The sequence below is a fragment of the Corvus hawaiiensis genome, chromosome 3 (genome assembly GCF_020740725.1).
Source record: "Corvus hawaiiensis isolate bCorHaw1 chromosome 3, bCorHaw1.pri.cur, whole genome shotgun sequence".
In the NCBI taxonomy this organism is placed as follows: Eukaryota; Metazoa; Chordata; class Aves; order Passeriformes; family Corvidae; genus Corvus; species Corvus hawaiiensis.
Genome location: NC_063215.1, coordinates 75,466,270 through 75,486,406, shown reverse-complemented (window position 1 = coordinate 75,486,406; position 20,137 = coordinate 75,466,270). Strand labels below are relative to the sequence as shown.

Sequence of the window (20,137 nt, the reverse complement as noted above, 5' to 3'; positions counted from 1 at the left end):
TGATACCGAGTCACCAAAACAAGTATTTTGTGACCTATTTTTCACCACTAATTTCATTCTCACATTTCTCCAAACTGAAGATGTTCATTTTTTAAAACCTTGAATTTGTGATTTTAAAAAACAAAAATTAATCAAAGAACATGTGTGTAAGAGTGTCTGTGTGTTCCTTCCAGTTTTGAAATCAATAGTGGTTTCCTTATCAGCTCCAGATGGCACTGCAGTGCTTAACACCACCCCGCTGGGGAGGGCTCAAGGAATGCAAAAGCAGGCAAGCCCCTGAGAAACAAGGGCCTGCTTGTTTTATGAGAAATCAGCTAATAGTTTTCCAGTGCAGATGTCCTACTTTACTTTCAGTTTGGTGAAGACTGGGGTAACAAATGGCAGCTTATATGCCTCTGAGATGGGACTTGTGTGGAAGAAAGGGCTCCCTTGTCTGTACGTGCAGGAGGTCACAAGCACAGTAGCCCTTGCCTGCACCAGTGAAGCCTAATGCAGCACACACTAATGCAGAATGAAGGGAGAAGCTCTGCTGTTGCACAGCTCTTCCTATTCAGTGACTAATTCTAAGGCTCCATAATTGGAAATTCTACTTTGTAAAAGTGTATTTGCAAGGCTGTAGTGCAAACCATTGAAGTAATGAGGTTACTGGTACCTTTTCTAGGGAAACCCATAAACTTTACTGCTTGGACAACATCTTTTGATATGTCATGTTGTCACTTAGACTATTACAAAAATGTCTACACTAAATATGACTCTTCTTTCATGTTCATCATTTGTAAACTTGGGAATAGGATGTTTTTCTATTTGCTTAATGATACACTCATAAACATCTATACTGCATATTTTCTTACATATTTTTCTTGAGATGCTATCTTCTTGGTTTTTATTGTCATCTTAACTTTGTAGAAGTCTGCCAGACTCCTACCTTCTCTTTTAACCCTCCTTAGCTTTTACTGTAATTCTCCAATTCTGCATACACTAATTTCTAAATACTTGTTACATGACCTGTGGACCCAGCTTAAGTTCCCAGCTCCCACTGTGCAATCACTAAACCATTGCTCAATCCAAGTCTCAATAACACCCCTGGTTCTTCTGTGCATTTTATGCAACAGCATTCTGAATTTGCTCCATAGGCCACGATACCCCTTCTGATTCCAAGCAAAACTCAAAGAGTTTCTATAGGTTCACTTGCAGGCTGGTGTATTTTAAACTCAAATAAGTCTTTTCCTATAAGTTAATGAAGCAACGATGATATATAGAAAGGGCTAGCTATTTGCCATCCATCTTCCAGCACAGGTAGCTGTTTCATTACAAAAAGTTTATGGAAAAAAGATGAGTTCAAAAGACAAAAAGGAGTAAAAGGAAGAGAGATGTGATGGTTTTAAACAGGCAGAACCTTAAAATAGTCTTGGTTCTCTCTGAAGCACCATATGAACACCTTTTCAAAAGCATAAAAAATGCACACACCTGCCCCCACCCAGAGGGTGTCCTTAAGCTCCCCGTAGATTTATGAAATAGTAGTGTATTTGTCATGTTAGTTCTGGTATGAGTAGCTTTAACACCGAACAATGCTGAATGCCCCGCATTACTAATGATGCCTCGGAAGACTGAGAACCTGTACCACACCTGCTTTTGTTCCACAGCTCTGTAGCTCTTAATTGTCTTCTCTTGCTTCAAAGTTGTGTAAGGGCAGTGGTGGCTCCTGGCAGCATTACAGAACGCAAAACTGACAGGTTATCAGTGTATGTGACACAAGAGGTAAACACTGCTTCTTTCAGAATGTGTTTGTGTCCATTCTAGGTGTTCTGAAAAAAAACCTCAGAAAATACCTGAAATCGGTTTTTTAAAATTCAAAATAAAGTTTAATTTCAGAAAACTGTCCCCAAATAAAATTTATATACATAGTATTTACAAATTTGCTGCCGACGAGATCATGTTTACATATAATAACCTGCATTAGTTACACTTAAATGGGCTTCACTCAGCCTTAAGACTGAAACCGGTGCTAGAGCAAGTATCTAACACAAACCAAACAAAAACTGCCCATTGTGGGGGGGTATATATAACCATGACACATATGATGAATATTAAAAAAAAAAAAATCTAACCTAAGAATAAACCGAAGTACAGTTGTTACATCTAAACTGGCATGAGACATCATGCACATTTTTCTGAAGAAACATCCTGAGTTGCGGTGGATTGACCCTGTCTGGATGTCAGATGCCCACCAAAACTGCTCTGTCACTCCCCAGCTGGGCACTGGAGAGAAAATATAAGGAAAGGCTCACAGGTCGAGGTAAGGATAGGGAGAGTTCACTCACCAGTTACTGTCATGGACAAAACAGACTCAACTTGGGGAAATTAATTTATTACCAATCAAATCAAGATTCTTGCATACTTAAAAATGTTGCAGTTTAGGGTTTTTTGCTTTCTCTGACATGCTCAGAAAGTTGCAAAGTGTAACACAAATGACAAAAGTGCTATCAGCCTTTGACTTAATAAAAAAGAATCAGCAACCATTTGCTTTTCTGATCAAGTAACTTGCATAGCACGGGCAGTTGCATCAGACATGTTTAATGTCTTCTGTGGTCATAATCTAGACTTACTCTAAACCTGTTGGGAATTAACTTGAGGATGTTGCAAAACGTTTTTGATTCATTCTGGAAAACACAGACATGAGACAGCATCTGAGGAAAATGAAGAATGGAAGTAATCCCTATGGATAGTACACCCTTCCAGAACTCAAGCAGTAGAGTTAAATATTGGATGGAACAAATAGAAACTGGTCTGCACAAAAGTGGGTTTGTGTCCTTACTACTGTCTTGTGGACACTGATTCTGTCAGTTCCTTTGTGGGCCATTTAGCTCTACTTTTGCCTGCTGAGGAAGAAGGTGCAGAACTTCTATAGATGTTTCTTCACCAATTTAGGCCTAAACATTTTGGTTTGTTTGTTTTTTTAATGCACCTCTCTATTGCTGAATGACCTCATATTTCACTTTTTGCTTCCACTAAATGTGCAGCCAGATGAGGACTGGGTGTGGGGGATGTGACTTAAATGCAGAAGAAGCGGTATCCCAAACAACCCTGCATGTTTGGGATCAGTCCTTTCTCTTCAGCTTTCAGAACTAAGCAGCATTTATGAGATCACACAAAATTTCAAGTATTTATGAGATCACACAAAATTTCAAGCCAGTTTAAACCTATCGTTCGCAGAGATTACTCTGGAACTAGATATTTTATTACTTTGGATTGTTACATAAACTTTCCAGAGAATGCAGCTTGGTTTTCCCACTGTAGTTTTACTCTGAAATACTTGCCTTTTCTCTAATGAACTATTTGCAAATGTTCACTTTTCTCTTTGAAAATCTGGTTTTGTGGAAATATAAATTTTGGCTTTTACATTTTTCCACTGACTCTCTTCCTCTTCAGGGAACGATTCATCCTCCTCTTTCTGCCAAAATGCAGTGACTGGTAGCAGGGCTGGGTGTTTTTATGTACCTTTCTTCTTACAGCCACAGCTATGCAGCTAGATTTATAAAACTGTTAGGATAGTGAGACATTCATATTTTTAATGGGAAAATAAACAACATAAAGCTGAAGTTTTATGGCTCAGCACAGTAAATAGCCAAACTTCTAATGTTTCTTTGTTATCTGTCACCTTTATCCCTATGAAAAGTGTTTTTGGACCCTGCTGGCAGAGATCATTCTTAGAAAATTATCATAATGTTGTTGGTATTTCTTCATATCTGGGCGGACACTTCAAACATCCCATCCCATTTTCTGGAACAAGCAGACCACACCATTTTCAAAAATTAATCCAAAGAGGATGGCAAACCAAGGGAATATTCGGTTCAAGTTCAATGTAACTGCAAAAGAAAACAGAACAAATTTATCACGTACCATTTAAGAAGATCATAGAAATCATGTGAGAATTCATATTAATTTGTGTGTATAAGAAGTCACACAGATCCGTTCAAAGTCTGTATTCCAAAGACATGAATAAAATTAATACGAAATTTTGATTTTTCAGAAACTCAAAAGAATTCTATTTTATGTTTCAATGATCTATGATGAGTTGTCTCAAATTGTAACAGATGGATATGGTGGATATAATACCATATCTACAAAGAGATGATGGTGAGATAAGAGGTGCTTTTTTCCTTCTTTTTAATTTTTTTTTTTGTTTCAATCACTTTCTATTAAAGTTTAAGTAGAACAGTTTTAAGCTAGAGCTATTTCAGTCACGTACCTGATACAGATTAAAAAAGATAACAACAATAATGACTTCTGTAACATCACATATACACATATACAAAAATGTACCTCTAATTGCCTGAGAGTTTGATATCAAGACAAACACTTTTATAAACGCGAGGCACAAAGGCGTGTAGTCGTGTTCCCAAATAACAGCTGGAATTAGCAGAAGCTTTCCATAGGTGGACAACAGCAGTGCTTTGAGAAGTAAAATGAAGTCAGACTTTCTTTTCAGCGTCTCAGGTGTCATCCACCACAAGGTAATAAAAATGCCAATGAAAAATGAAGTTTGTTCTAAAAGGAAGTAAGAGGAGTTGGAAAGAGAGAATGAAGTGCCAAAAATCAAGTCCACTTCTGAATGAATTTCAGTAAAATGACGTCCTAAATGCAACAGAGTCACTTTTTAAAAGCCATAGGCAAATACAAACATCCTCCATCTGTGTTCATTTTAATAGCCAAATATTACTTAAACCAATTCAGTATCATGACATTCAGAACAGTTCTATCACAGAATTCTATCTGTAGGATTACCATACTTGTGATTGCTGACTCCATACAGCACAGGCAGTTAAGCATAAGAACCTCTTCACTTTTTAGCAACAGGAGAGGGATTTTTTGAACTGTCTGTTAGGCTGTAAAACAAAATCAATACTTGTCTTCTTTGCAAAAGGTCACCAGCAATGAACCCTTTTCATCCAGCATGAGAAAGAACCCCAAGGTGAAAACACCATTGAGCTACCAGAATTCTTTTGACACCGCTCCTGTGATATGTTGGCATTAATACAGATGTCAAAGAAACTCCCACAATAACGGTAAGAGATGAGTCACTACTGAAAAATCAGTTCAATATTTTTAATGACATGCTATAAAAACCTACTTAAAACAACATTAGACAATAAAGGATTTAAATTAAGCTCTGAATGTGTAAGAAAAATACTAGTTTTAGTATGCAAGTTTGATTTAAACACAATCATCTGAAAAAGTATGAGAAAAAATGTTTTGAGCAGCATAGAACAAAATCCCTCCCCTGCCTTCAAGTGTAGTCTTAGAGCACAGTATTACTTACTCTTTATTGGTGATGACACTGGTCTGTATTTTTGTGTATTTGTTTAAAAATACAACACAAAACAGATACATCTTTTCCCAATTGTTTACTTTAGTAAGGTTGTATCACCTTAATGAATAATAAACCTTGAAGTCAACATAAAATGTAGAATAAGGCTGAGCTCTACATTGACCTTCAAACTATGTCAACAGATTTCAGGCGAAGATTTCTGAATATTGCCACTTTTCAGTCTCTTCATATCTAATGCTGATAATATCAGTCTGAACTGTAATGAGGATCAAAATAGGCATTTGCATTACATGCAGGCAAATCAGAGAGTATGTAATTGTGTAACCATACTGGGTTGGACATCACATCCATTCTGTATCAATTTTTGCAGTATGGGCTTGAAGTTCTTCAATGCTTAAAGAGTAGATAATACATATCACCAATCTTACCTAAAGAAGCTATGCCAAACATTCTATAAAAATCCCATTCTTTGGCATATCTGATTAAGTCATCAGGATCTGTATTTTGGCTTGAATCCTGTAGTTGCAACCACCTGAGATAAGCTTCACAGAGCAAACAAAATACACAGAGCTTCCCATGAATCTGGTAAATTAAAGAATAATAAAAGTATTAGTATTAAATCAGCATAAATTAAAGCATTAGTATGAAATCAGTATTTAAAATACATTTCAATGCCTCTACACAAGAAGTCTGTAGGTGTATTATTTTTCTTTAGAATATAAGCAAAATTACTTCTGTTGAGCCACTAGTTTAGGACATCATCCTTTTAAGATCTGTTAACATGATAGTCAATTTACAACATGTACAAAACTGCATGCATAGTTCTGTACAGAAGAAGGTATAGAACTGTGGTTTCTAAGGCCTGATCCATACTATTTTAAAATTGGGAAGGCTGTTCAGCTAGGAATGAAAAACCAAAATTGTGCCATGGCTAGTAGAATTATACTATCTAAAATTTCAGTTCAAGGTTAACTACTCCATTCAGCAAACTGGTTTAAGTACCCTTGTTTCTCTCTTTCCCTGGGACAATCTCCATTAGAATAAACTGATAGTGTAGTTATACCAAAATATTTCTTAGTTCATATAAGGGTGAGGCATCAAAAATAAAGGGAGCAATATAACCAAACAAAACTTTAAAATATCCTCTGAAGTGACTGCAAAAATTATGTTGTGAGGGCCAATAGTTAGCATGTTTCCACATTAAACAGTCTATAAGACAGTGCATATATGAGGTGATTTCTTATTTTATACAGATTTAAATAAGCTGTAACAATTTCTGTGTACAGATTCTACTTTTTCCATTAGAGGCAAATTATGCCAACTGCACATACATGCACAGGGCTTTGCCAGTTAAAAATTCAACTCAATTCATTTGAATAGATGAAGTTTTCACAGACAGAATCCTCACAGAAGAACATCATTACCAGTCTCCAGAAGCACCGAATTCATTAAAAATATTTAGTTAGATTCATGCTTGAAAGATGAGGCAAGTGTATTTATCTACACTGCTTAAACTGGACTGGCTAAGACATACCAACATGAACACAGCATACACTCACTCATGCTTAGAGATTTTGCTCTAGATTAGCTTCCCTCTCCTAGGAAATCAGTCCTTACAGTAAAAATATGCAATACTAAAAAGTCCTACCTCCACACTCCAGCCTGGCCAGCCCAACTATGTAATTCTGCATCAACAACACTTCAAGTGAAAGCCACCACCTTTTGTTCTGGCTTTGAGGGCATGGTTAATTACACAGGAAGAAACTTGTGAGAAATTAGTACAGTAGGTTTAACTGGCATAGTATTGTTAATTTGGTATTTTATACTCCTATTGCTCATTTAAAAAAAAAATTGTTTCCAACAGAAATTTAATTTGGAAATTAATTTGCAATTAGATCTTTCTCTTACAGTGTAATTTAGCACATCATCATTTTAACATCAATTAACATGATAGGCAGATTAGAGAGTGTAGAAAACTGCATGAACAGTTCTTTGCAGTTCCTTCTCTTTAACATGTAAGAGGACTGTGTACTTGCTGGTACTGTGGCATCACTTCTGTGAAGACAGAAGCTGTCTTAGTAACAGGGAGTTTGAGATTCCAGGTGTTCTATTCATGATACAACTGGTTCAGCTTGCTGAAATCTGTGGAAGGGCGGGAGATGAACGAGTCTCTAAAGTTTTACAACTATTACAACCAATATATTTTTAACAAAAAAAAGTCACAAGGTAGGGACATAGCAACTTACATTTATCTTTGTATTGAAAAGAATGTGCCTGTATGCTTGTGCTTTACATAAAACAGCATTAATCAAGATGATAACAGGATCATACTCAATGTATTTATCCACAGGTTTCTGGCAGGATTTCTGAAAGTCACAAAATAATAAGAATTAGGGGAAAAAAGTAGAAAGGAAGAGTTTATGAAATTTTCCTCTAATCTTAGTACAACTGGATAAATACAAACTAGCAATTCAATTATTATGAGTCTTTCTCTAATGTCATCTTCATTTTCAATACAGTTTATATCCATGCAGAAAAACTGCTTTTCTTCCCTTGGCACTACAGTTGACACACATGCTTCCCTTATAAAATAGAAAGATTTATTATTGATTTTTACAGGCTTTGGATTAAGATCAATAATGAACTGTGCAGGAATGGACTTCTTTATCATTCTATGCTCCACAGATGCAAAAAACCAAACTACTTTCCCAAGACTCAAGAAATGCACCAGTATCATGCTAAAGGTTAACTGATCATGGCTCATCTACTGGGTATTTTATTTGTGTTATTTTAGGTATTTTTTAGAAACAAAATTAGTTTCTTCTATCACTTCCCTCTTTTCAGAGATGCTTTATCCTCCTATCCTACCTTTTTCTTTCTTTCAAGGCGAAAGTAAATGTTTTGTGCTGTTGCATTGTTCTTCCATACTGTTAAATTTTCTGAATGTTTCAACCAGTTTTCCATCACTGAGCAAACTATATTCAGAATACTGATAATGTAGTTTCCACACAGATCTACAGCGAAAGAGTCAGTTGCCACTGAACAGTGGTAGGACACTAGACCATCACTTCTCCAACACAGCTGCTGGTTCCTGCTGTGTCTGCTAGAGAGGTTATTTCACCCACACCACTTGCAACTGCTTGTCATCAATCCCCTCCAGCTTTATTGACTTACCTGCATGGCTGATCACTCCTTGATTTGGGTTAGAGCTAATAAAAGGCTGTTATACTGTAAGCAGGAGGGTTAAATAACAATCTTACAAAAGACTCATCTAGCAGACCTGAGGGGGAAATAACTTCTAGCAGAGAACTGAGGAGCAGCAGAGGAGCAGCAGCCAATGCTTCAGCTCAAACAAGTGCACTTGCAGAAGGGTGCTCTTCTGCAGGTCAGCTTTCTCCTGCTGCTAATCCTCCCGTCTGGCTACTTGTTTCTTCCAAGCTGTCCATAGCTAATCTTGGTCCCCTGGGCATTCACATTAGCTGCCATGCTGAGAACACAACAGTCATAGAAATTATCTCTATTTCCATTTTAGTGAGTGCATGGTGGTGCACTACCAGAAGAGAAATGTTGGCACACCACTTTCTGAAATGCTGGAACAGTCAAAAATTCAGCATCAGACAACACACACCTACAGACAACTCCCAGAAAAGAACATAAAGGTTTTTCAGTTTTATAGAGATTCATTGTGTCTGTCATACAAAAACCAACTAAGTACCACACCACTGCTCACTCGCCCTGCAATGGGATGAGGAGACTCAGAAAAAGGTAAAGCCCATGGGTTGTGAAAAGAACAGTTTAATAATTGAAATAAAGTAAAATATAATAATAATAGTAATGAAATGGAAGATAGTAAGAGAAAGAGAGATAAAGCCCAAGAGAAACAACTGCTCAGTTTCTCACCACCCACTACCCTATGTCCATCCCATCCCTGAGCAGTGATCATCCCCTCCTGGCCAACTCCCCCCAGTTTATTTACTGGGCATGACACTCTATGGGGTATGGAGTATCCCTTTGGCCAGTTTGGGTCAGCTGTCCTGGCTGTGCTTCCTCCCAGCTTCTTGTGCACCTGCTGGCTGGCAGAGCATGGGAAACTGAAAAGTCCTTGACTTGGGATAAGCCTTAATATCAACAACTAAAACATCAGTGTTATCAATATTATTCCCATATTGAATCCAAAACACAGCACTGTACCAGCTACTAGGCATAAAATTAAACCAGCCAAAACTAGGACAGTGTCCAAAGTTAACATTTCCTTGCTATTTAACAGAATTATTTTTGTAGAATCTGACAATGCAAAATTTCACCAGCAAATTGACTCAAGAGTCCAACATCAATGTCAAGAAAAACATTCAAACAAATGCATAAACTGAAGAGAGTGTCTAGGGAATGCTGCAACCTCTAATCATTGTTTCTTGGTCCAGCTCAAGGAAAAACTCAACTCATGTGGATAAGAAAACACTGTGTATGACAGTACACAAGTTAGAGGTAATGAATTAAAAAACTCACTGAATTAAACAAGGGTTTGATAGGTCTAAAATTAAAGTGAGTGAGATGGAAGAAAGGACATTAACACAAGACTACACTTACAGGATTTAAGAGAGTGAAAAAGAAATTGCTACTTTAATTAGAAGCAGTGTTTTGCTTCATTTCTTTCTACTGGGAAATCATGAACAGATATTCCTATAGGTGGTAATTTGCATATGTCAAATCTCTGGGTTGATGTAGCACTGGACAAGTGTAATTTTTTTTTTTAATAGGTTTATTTCCACAAGCACTGGCCAAGTCCATACAAAATAAGATTATTCAACACAATGGGTGCCATAAAGGTTAGATGAAGGATATCCTACATACCCCCAGTTTTATCATGCTCTCAAATTCTCCTACAACAAAACATTTTTTGACCAGGACCAAAAATCTTTCTGAGTAAAGAATGGTATTTTCAATTGGAAGATGCCAATCAAACACTGATCAAAAAAATTGCTGTTAAGAGGTACTGAAAAATTTTCACTGACAGCTGACATGAATTTTAGACAATGAAAATTTATCAGACCATCCAGCCAGACAAAACCAACAATACAGAAATTTACTGCAGATATATAAGGAGACTGCTACAAATGAATACACAAATAGTGGTGTCTTCTACACCAGAGCTTCTGGCAGCCTTATACCAAATCTTCTGCAGCTGTGAAAATGATGTTAAATTTAGTATTTCTGTCTTCTAGAGCTAGATGAGAGCCCTATTCTTCATATATCTTATATTTCTAATATACCTTTTTTTCTATCTGAGTCTCTGTTGCAAGAAGGAAAAGTCCTCAGTGCTTATCCAGCCAGTGACCTACCCAGCATGAGTTCATCCAGGGATTTGTGAGACCTACAAACCACTCTTCCTGCAAAAGGCTCACGTGTGCACTGCTATAGACTAACTGGATGATGGTTGCTATACTATTAGTATACTACAGAATTAATATGCCCTCTAGGAAGAATTTTTTCCATACCTGGCTTTTTCATTATTTTTTCCAGCTATACAACTAAAACATCTGACACCAACCTTAAATGCCTAGGAAGGAAACCTGTGACTGAAGCCTGACTTCAGCAAAATCACTGCAAGCAAGGACTGATGCAGTTTAAGCACACATCTGTTTCAGTAGATAGTTTCAGCTAGTTAAAAGTATGTAAGTTCGTGGACACTGATAATCACTAAGACTTTCAGAGAAGATTGGTATGAGCAGCTCAGCTATGGAGAACTGCTTGCACACTTAATTTTTAGTCAGGTAGTTTAGCATGAACTACAGTACTGGTGCTCATGTTTCGTTCCCCACTGCTGTTCTGCACAGCTGTAGTCAGTGGCCTCGGTAGCATGAGTGAAGAAGGCACATCTTCAAGAAACCTGAGCTTTTTCATCTTCTTTGGACTTTCTTGAAGATGTGCCTCAGTTATCACAACCAGTTCTAAAGAGATAAAAAGAACTGGATTTCTCTCTGCTTTTAGCCATTTTTCAACTTCTGCCTTAAATATGTAATTGATATCAGAAACAAGTAACTGGTATTTTTTCTTGAAAAAATAGACACTAGTTTGATTAAAAGATACTTTAAGATTATGTTGCAGAAGAAAAAAGTCAAGCTTCACACCATAAATTCTATTTACACATCTTCTTCTGATCTGGTAAATTTAAGGAAAATTACGGATTTTTGATACTGACATACGAAAGTCCAACAGATCTCTCCTAAAAAAGGATGTTAAAAGTATATCAATATTCTAGAAAATTTAAATAGATCTTACTTTAAGAACTGTTTGACTAATCAAATATTTAGGAAGATTTGACTATGCTTGTCATTTTAAAAAACAAATCTTCCATTTTCATAACTTAGAAGTTTGCTTAGTTATCTTAAAAAAAAATTAAACCAATTAGCAAGGGCAGATTAAAGAAAAAAGAAATCTTCAAAAGCTAGTGCAACCATCTTCTTCATAGTGTAGTGTATCAGACTCTTTTTTATCAAAGCAATCCAAAATATTTAAGGAAAGTAACATACATTTTAACATCTCAGTTGTATTAAATATGACTAAAAAAAAAAATACTGATATGTTAATTCAAACTGCATGTTCATCAGCCTTTTATAAAACACTACTCAAAAGACATAACTCTTACTTTGTTCATCAAAAATACTCAACTCGCAAACAGTGTTCACAAATGTGTGCCCAATACAATACAGTGTACAAACATTTGAGAAAACACCTTCTGTCTCTGAAGGATAAAGTTCCTAAAGTATATGAACATGACTTTTTTGGAGTCATCTCTCCGATATTAAAACATTACTTATTTTTAAATAAAAATATTTCGGGATGGGGTTTGTGGAAAGTAAAAGAATTCTTGAAGAGGAAGGCATAGGACATGACAGAAAGTAAAAGTACACACTGAACAATAAAGCTTCATCCTGATCTAAAAATACCATGCAAACCACATCAGGAATACATTTGCAAATCTCTGGGAATTAGAAATATCAATGAAACAGTCTCATTATTATAGTATTCCTTTCCCCAGGGTTTGGAGTTTGGCAAAATTAAACTACAATATTTTGCTGGACTACAAATACAGCAAATTGTAACAACATTTACATAGATTTCACATGAGCATGGGTCAATTTACATAGGTTCATAAGGCAAATTAACACTCTTGTGAGAGTGCTTAACACTCTTGTGAGAGTGCCCTTAATCCCAATTGCACCCTTAAATAATAAAACACATTAGCCGTGCTGCTTTCAGGAATGGATTCTTTATTAGAGATGCAGCCAAGTGTCATAATAGACTGAAAAACAAAACACCCCAGTTTCAGATGCATTCCATTTCAGAAAATAAATTGAAAATACTGTTTTATAATTTTTTCCTGTATAATGTATTTTCCAGTTGTGAGCTGATCTGTAAATAGAGTTCTGTAAAATTAGCATGTTATTTTCCAGGATGATCGTTGTACTCTTGACAGATTCTTACCATACCACATAAATGCTTTGCATTCAAAGCATTTGGTCTCTCTGCCTTGCTGCAATAAAAGAGCTTTTCAATTATTTTTTAATTGCAGAAAAGCTAAATGAAGTGTGCACTGCTCATGCAATTTGGCTTTCTTATTATAAAACACAAGGGGGATCTTGACTGAGCTCTAAATATTGCAATGAGTAATTTCTTTTCCTTTGTTATGGTCTGGAACATTCTTAACATTTTATTTTTAAACACAACAACATATATGAAATTGCAAACCAGATTTTTAAAATGTTTGCATGCGTCTCCTTCTATTTTTGCATAAGTGAAGTTTGCTAACTTCTTTCTATACTCATTGCACTTCACAGAATTTATTCCAGGTTAGCCAAATGTGTTCCCACCCCCCACCCCAGAATTATTACTGTAGTAGCAGTGTTATTGGAACAGTATTTTTTCTTACTGTTCTTTAAGGTTGGTTTGGAACATATTCAGTGAAGATTTTCTGTGTTATTTACAGATCAATTAAATTGTAAGGATCTCAAAATAATTAACAAAAATTTTCTCTAGAAAGAGCAACCTAGGCTTACTTTCACCATCACTTCTCACTCAGAATAGGGAACACATCAGTACGTTCACAGATTAGGACTAAACCCAGACCCATGAGAAGCAAAGTGACCACCAAACATCACCTCCACTGGAGGCAATCCTAACATGCCCACACATCCCCACACCCTCCCCTGTTGCTCCCCAGTTACCACACTGAACAAAAAGCATATTGAAGAGGTCCATCTGTCCCTTGTACTGGTACTTCCACAGCAAAGCATATGCAGGACAAGAAAATGGTTCATCCACTAAATGGAAATCTCGAGCAAGAAGGAATGTGCAATGCCAGAGGTCTGGGCTAGGCTTCAGCTGAAAATGGTCTTAATTAAACAATACAGATTGTAAAAGAAGTTACAGAACTTGAGGAATTTGTAGCAGTTAGCCACATTGCAGAGTTATTAAAGAAATATATCACCTTTCCAACCCAAGTGTCATTGTACTGTGTGGACTTTCATGTTTTATAGAGGAAAGTTTCTTTAGTTTCTTCAGCATGCATTGCAAATTTATTCCCAGGGTGGATAATAACACTTGTGAGGTCTTCAATGCTTGCCCACATGAAAATTACAATATGGACTTCAAAGAAACTTTTAATTATATTAAGAGCAATAAAAAGTGCTGCGGGAACTAAACGAAAGCAGAACTAGGCTGAATTTCCAAAATTGTACTCTAATATTGTGGGCTGGAAGCACATGTTCCTTAATGGAAACTTTTAGTATTTGCCTCTGGAAAAAATTCATTCTTCCCTTCAACAAATTACTAACAGAATACAAAATTGTGGTATGTTGCTTAGGCATTCAAATTTAAATCTTTCACCTCAAAATCACACCCAGATCAGGTTAAACACATCCTAAAATAAATGTAGGGCTAGACAGAAATTGCTGTTGGGAGAACTTAGCTTCTTCAACCTTGAGATAATCTTCCAAAAAGTGTTCAATGACAGGGTTGTCCTGAGAATGGCAAAGACCTTTTAGATGCAGGTTTATTAATGTATCAAGGATAACTTTAAAATAGTATTGGGGAAAGTCTCTAGGTCAGTAGGAAACAGTGATGATCTTGACAATGTTCTGCTTGTTCCCAGTTTTCTGGGACCCTCTATTTTACTTACCATATGGAACAAATGTTGGGTTGTTGTCTGGTTTTTTTTCCTTAAAGTGTCAGTATTTCCAGGTACTACTTGAAAATGGGAATGAAACAAACACTTTTCAACAAAAAAAAATTATCTAGATGATGCCCACTGGCCTCATTTTGAGTACCAATATACAATCTTTCTATGAATTTTTCACTTCTCTCTTAATGCTACAGCGGAGTAGCAGTACTCAGTGCTCTCACTCCACAAAGACAGATGAAAAATGTTCTCAGGCTGAGTGATCACACCTTCTAATGTCACTTCAGACCTTCAATTTTTCTTGAATACCTTCAGCTTTTCTTAAGTTTTTAGAGGTCTACACTAAGTTTTATACATAACTGATATAAATGATGTTTCACACTGATAAGTGGGATCTTCATGTATTTTTAAGTGAAGACTTCTAAGCTATCATTATTTTCAGGTTTTATCATCAAGAAGATTCATAACATTGACACACTTATTATAGTCATGTCTCAGTACATATCACTACTCATGAAAGTCTGTGAAGGGTATCAAATGACATTTGGTACTTGACTATTTTTTGTTGTCAGCAGCATGATGATGAACAACTTTCCAGGTCTCTGGTCAGAGCACAGCCTTGCCTGCATGGAATAGAATGCCTGCAGAGAGTTGGTACAGTGACAAAACTATTCTTGCAGATTAAATGGAAAAAGTAAACCAAGCATTGCTCTATTAGAAACCACGAGGCAGCTGGAGACAACAGTAGGGCTCTCCTGCCATACGCAGATAAAACTGAAGTCACATCAGTTCAACTGAAAGAATCTTTTGATCTTGGCAATCTTTTAACATTCTCATCTCCACTTTATATACCCTGAGCTCTCCTGCTCTCAGCACCTCCTGGGTGGCCAGAAATTGAGGGAAAGCTTTGAGATGATATGACATGCACCACATAAGAGCAGCTAGAACTGAAACTGAACCATGACAACCCACAACATAGCAGAGGAAACAGACTGGTACGAGTAAGTGAAAAATGGTACAGATCTGGGACTGCATGGAGAAAGGTGGACAGAATTCCAAGTTGCTAGGAATGTGTGATTCTTTGCTCTTTCTTTCACTCAGTTGTCTACTCTTTTTACATGAGTTTGGCATTTGTAATGAAAACAGCAACTGGGACTTAAGTCTTTGATTCTACCAGGATCTTTGGTCCGGAAATGGTTAAACACTAAGGGGAACGAGTGCCATCTACTGGCTCCCAGGTTCCCTTAGATCTGCTTACCATCACCAGATTAATAAGCAATGAGGAAGTTGCAGATTTCAATGAGGTCTCCCCTCAGCCTCCTCTTCTCCAGGCTTGAACACAACTGACCTCAGCTACTCCTCATACGGTTTCCCTTCTACATCCTTCAACAACTTTGTAGTCTTCCTTTAGATGCTCTCCAATAGCTTTACATCTTTCTTATATTGTTTTGCCCAAAACTGCACACAGGACTGCAGGTGAGGCCGCCCCAGTGCAGAGCAGAGCAGGACAATCCCCTCCCTTGCCCAGCTGGTGATGCTGAGCCTGATGCCCCCCAGGACAGGGTTGGCCCTCCTGGCTGCCGGGGCACTGCTGGCTCATGTTCAACTTGCCATCGACCAGGACCCCCACGGCCCTTTGAATGATCATCACTCAGACCCTGACATTCTGGTCCAATGGCATGGGAGCTGTGTTCAACCATGGAGCCATGCTCAGATCTGCCCTTCAGCAAGAGCCAGGCCAAGCACACACAGCAGCAGACACGCTGCAGTGTCCTGTACAGAAGGACACAGGCCAGTCGGGACAGCTCTACCACACAGGTGCACTCACGGAATGGGAGAAAATGACACTGGGAAGCAGAGCAGATGGAAAACCTACAGAATCACAGGATGGGTCAGGTTGAAGAGGACCATAAGGGGTCATCTGATCCAACCTCCCTGCTCAAGCAGGGTCATCCTAGAGCACCTGGCACAGGATTGTACAGAGATGGTTCTTGAACATCTCCAGTGAGGGAGACTCCACAACCTCTCCAGACAATCTGTTCCAATGCTCGGTCACCTGCACAGTGAAGCAGTTCTTCCTCATATCCAGATGGAACTTCCCATGAATCAGTTTTTGCCCATTGCCTCTTGTCTTATTGCTTGGCAGCACCAAGAAGAGCCTGGCTCCATCCTCATGACACCCTCTCTTTATATATTTATACACATTGACGAGGTCCCCTCTCAGTCATCTCTTCTCGAGGCTGAACAGGACCCGGTCCCTCAGCCTTTGCTCCTAAGACACCTGGATTCAGGGAAAGCGGACACGACGCGCGGGCACGGCCCGAGTCCGGCAGCAGGGGGCGCTCCAACGGGCTCAGGCGCCCGCGTGCCACCGGGCCCACCACCACGTGCCGCGCGCCGCCACTGCCGCCTGCTGACGTCAAAGCTTCCCACGTGCATTCCTCGCCTCCCCCACCCACTGCCCTCCGCCCCAACTCACGCAGATGGAGATACGGAGCACCCCGCGCCGGTAGTCCCGGTACAACTCCGTCGCCTCCCCGTTGCACTCGATGCAGCGGTAGGCGCCCAGCGCCGCCATAGCGCGCGGGAGCACGCCCCGACCCTGTCAGCGCTTCCAAGCCGCCTCCTCGTTTCCGCGTTCGGGAGCGCAGCCAAGCCGGACCGCGCCGCGCTGCATCCCGGGAGTTGTGGTTTTCCTGTTGCCGCCGTCCGCCGGGCTGCGCCAGTGGGGAACTCCATGTCCCAGGGGGCAGTGCGGCGGCGGCCCCCGTGGGAGGGGCGGCGGGGGCAACCCGTGTTCCCGGCCGAAGCGGCGCGCATGCGCGCTGGGAAGATGGCACCTGCCGGCGGGTTGGCGCGGGGGCCGTGGGTGCTGCTGGCCGTGCTGGCCGTGCTGGCCCGGGTCGCTCTCGCCCTTACCGAGCGCTACCCGGCGCTGTCCCTGCTCCAGCAAGAGCGGCACAGGCAGCGCCACGGCCCGGCGGGGGAGTGGGCGGAGCAGTACTCGGCCGAGTGCGGTGAGTCGGGGGCGTCGCCGCGGTGACCGCCGGAGCCCCGGGGAGGCGGTGACGAGGCCACTGGACCGGTGGGCGGCCCGGGGCGGTGCGGGGTGCCGGTGGCCCCTCGGCTGTGCACGCCGCTGCCGCTCAGCTGACTCACAGCGAGGCATCTCGCGTGTGAGCTGCACCGACGAGCCGCGCCATGCCGTTGTGTGGCGCGGAGCCACAGAGGCTGTGGCAGCGAGCCGAGGAAAACCGCTCACCCCTGGGACGGGCAAGCCTTAGGTATCACAGGGAGGATCCCTGCTACCTCACTCACCTCCCGAGCCCAGTAGCTGGATTCTGCCTGCTTTTTAATTGCTGCATTCAGTAGTATGGGGATATGCCAGCACCCCGCGCTCGTATTACTGAGTTTCTCAGTACAAGATAAGGAGCTGCTGGACAGAGTCCAGGGGTGTGGAGCATCTCTCACGAAGAGAGACTGTGGGAGCTGGAGCTGTTTAGTCTAAAGAAAAGGAGACTGAGAGGGAATCTCGTTAAGGTGTATAAATATCTCAAAGGTGGGTGTCAAGAGGATGGTGCCAGACTTTTTGGTGATGCCCAGAGACAGGATGAGGAGCAGTGGCCATAAACTAAAACACAAGAAGTTCCACTTCAACTTGAGGAAGAGCTTCTTTATGTTGAGGGTGCTAGAGCACTTGAACAGGCCGCCTAGGGAACTTGTGGATTTTTCCAGCTGGAGACATTTAAAACCCACCTGGACGTGTTCCTGTGTCACCTGCTCGAGGTGCCCCTGCAGGAGGGTTGGACTGGATGATCTCCATAGGTCTCTTCCAACCCTGTCAGTTCTGTGTTTCAATGAGTGGGATGTGGCTTGATTTAATTTCAGCTACAGTTATATGTATTTTGCTGGTGAACTGGATGCTTCTCTTTATGAGTGCCAAGTTTGTGTAGCAGATCTTCTGCTATTTTTCATGTTAATTGATGTCTTGTAATATACGCATAATTAAAACTATTTTTATATGCTTGAGTATCTTTTGTATCTGGATCATGTGATTTAATCGGTTACAATTGTTGATCTTGAGCATGGTGTGAATGGGCCATACAGAAATGACAGTCTGAATCCCAATGTACACATAATACAGATAAAGAAAAAGGTTTACCAATTGCTTGGAATGTTACACTAAATTATATATCAGAGAATAACCAATGATGTGTCATGACTTCTTAGCTGTCAGCCTGGTTTTGTGATTTTTTCCACCCTTTATTTCATAAAGCCTATGGTCATATCAGCAATTCCCATGGTCCCTAACAACTAATACAAAACTAGTATAATCCACTTGAAAAACAGACTTTGAGGAAATAACTTTTTATGAGTTTCCTGCACCTGTGTTTCTGCTTTCCCCTCTCCCCCATGTATGTGCTTTTGTCTTCACGTTATAAAGTTCTTTGATTTGTTTTTATCATCTTTTTTGTGTGTGTGTCTGGCTCAAATGGCTGAGAGCCATAGTGCGCAAACATGAAATCAGATTGTGAAAGTTATCTCAGGTAACCATTGCTACAAATTATTCAAGCTTAAGCATAAAACAAGAAGACTTTCACCCAGTGTTGAGATAAAAATCTGTATACCCTACAAGTTAATAAATGGCGAAGCACTTGATTACGTCTGTTACTAGACCTGACATGAATGATTGACTCAAGGTACTCCTTCAGAGGCAGATTTGGAAGATTAGATTTTAATTTAATGGTGGATGTTGTTTTAAAGAAACCAGTGTAACTAGGATTGATACAAGGAATTCTGGTTAAATCATCAGGTATCTCAGGTACCTTGCATGCACTGATAATAAGGTAGCCCTTAGTTACAGAACAACATACTTGAAATAGCTGTATGCTAATTCACTCCTTGCTGTTTAAGTGTTAGGATTAAATGAATTGCCAGTTGAAAATTTCCTTTAACATCTCGGCCTTTGTTTTAGTACAATTTGCACAGAAGCTGAGATTTTTTTGTCTCAAATAGTTTTCCCTGTAGCCTACTACAAGGTCCAAAGTACTTTCTCTGGTTGGTGTTTCTAAGTTTTTATGAAGTTGTTAATGTGGTTCAGTTTTGATTGTGTCTGACTTGCAGACAAAGGTAGATCCATTCTTCCCTGTGAGTAAAGCAGTTTGTTGCCCCAAGAACTGCAAGATTTGAGGGGGCCTTTCCCTGCTGTAGCTTGTGTCAAGCTTGTGGCTTGGCTGTCTCATTCCCTACCACCTTACGAAAAATTCCATCATTAAATCCTTGCTGTTGTGGAGAAAATTATTCCGGAGGTAGGCCATGCCTGCACCTCTTTGTTTTGGTTTCTGAAGTGAAAGTTTCTCAGTGAGTCTGCAGCCAAAACTCTTAAGTCACTGATTCACGAGCACCATCAGGAACAAGCAACGTGTTAATAACGCTGCCATAGCACAGGAGGGTTTGGCCAATGTGAAGAACAAAGGGCAGTGATGAAACCTCATGCTGGCAACACTCTTTTTGGGAACTGTGAGTAGTTTGTCACTGTTCTTACAGGACTGACTTTAAACTTTGACCTTCTGCTTTTTACCACTCTTGCTTTTGTTGTAAAACTTCTCCCACTGGTTATCATTTATGGC

At 39.7% G+C, this 20,137-nt stretch overlaps 2 protein-coding genes across 4 annotated transcripts in view; one reads left to right on the top strand and one right to left on the bottom strand.

The window, feature by feature from the left end:
* Positions 1-1,835: 1,835 nt before the first annotated feature.
* On the bottom strand, positions 1,836-17,327 carry ARV1 (ARV1 homolog, fatty acid homeostasis modulator). The gene is given in 7 exon segments (XM_048296531.1): positions 1,836-3,866; positions 4,324-4,548; positions 5,758-5,911; positions 7,576-7,695; positions 16,987-17,109; positions 17,111-17,273; positions 17,275-17,327. Coding segments are annotated over 7 exon segments (945 nt in total). The 3' UTR covers positions 1,836-3,759.
* Positions 4,547-20,137, top strand: part of TTC13 (tetratricopeptide repeat domain 13) — a 53,651-nt gene continuing 38,060 nt past the window's right edge. Inside the window, exon 1 of one of the 3 annotated variants that reach the window (XM_048296529.1) lies at positions 4,547-5,066. Coding sequence is in view for 2 of the 3 variants with exons in the window: in XM_048296527.1 (XP_048152484.1) it covers positions 17,326-17,524 (199 nt within the window). In the remaining variant the exon portion in view is untranslated. Of the gene's footprint in view, positions 5,067-17,325; positions 17,525-20,137 lie in introns of those variants that run through there. The other 2 variants (XM_048296527.1, XM_048296528.1) reach the window with 2 other exon arrangements.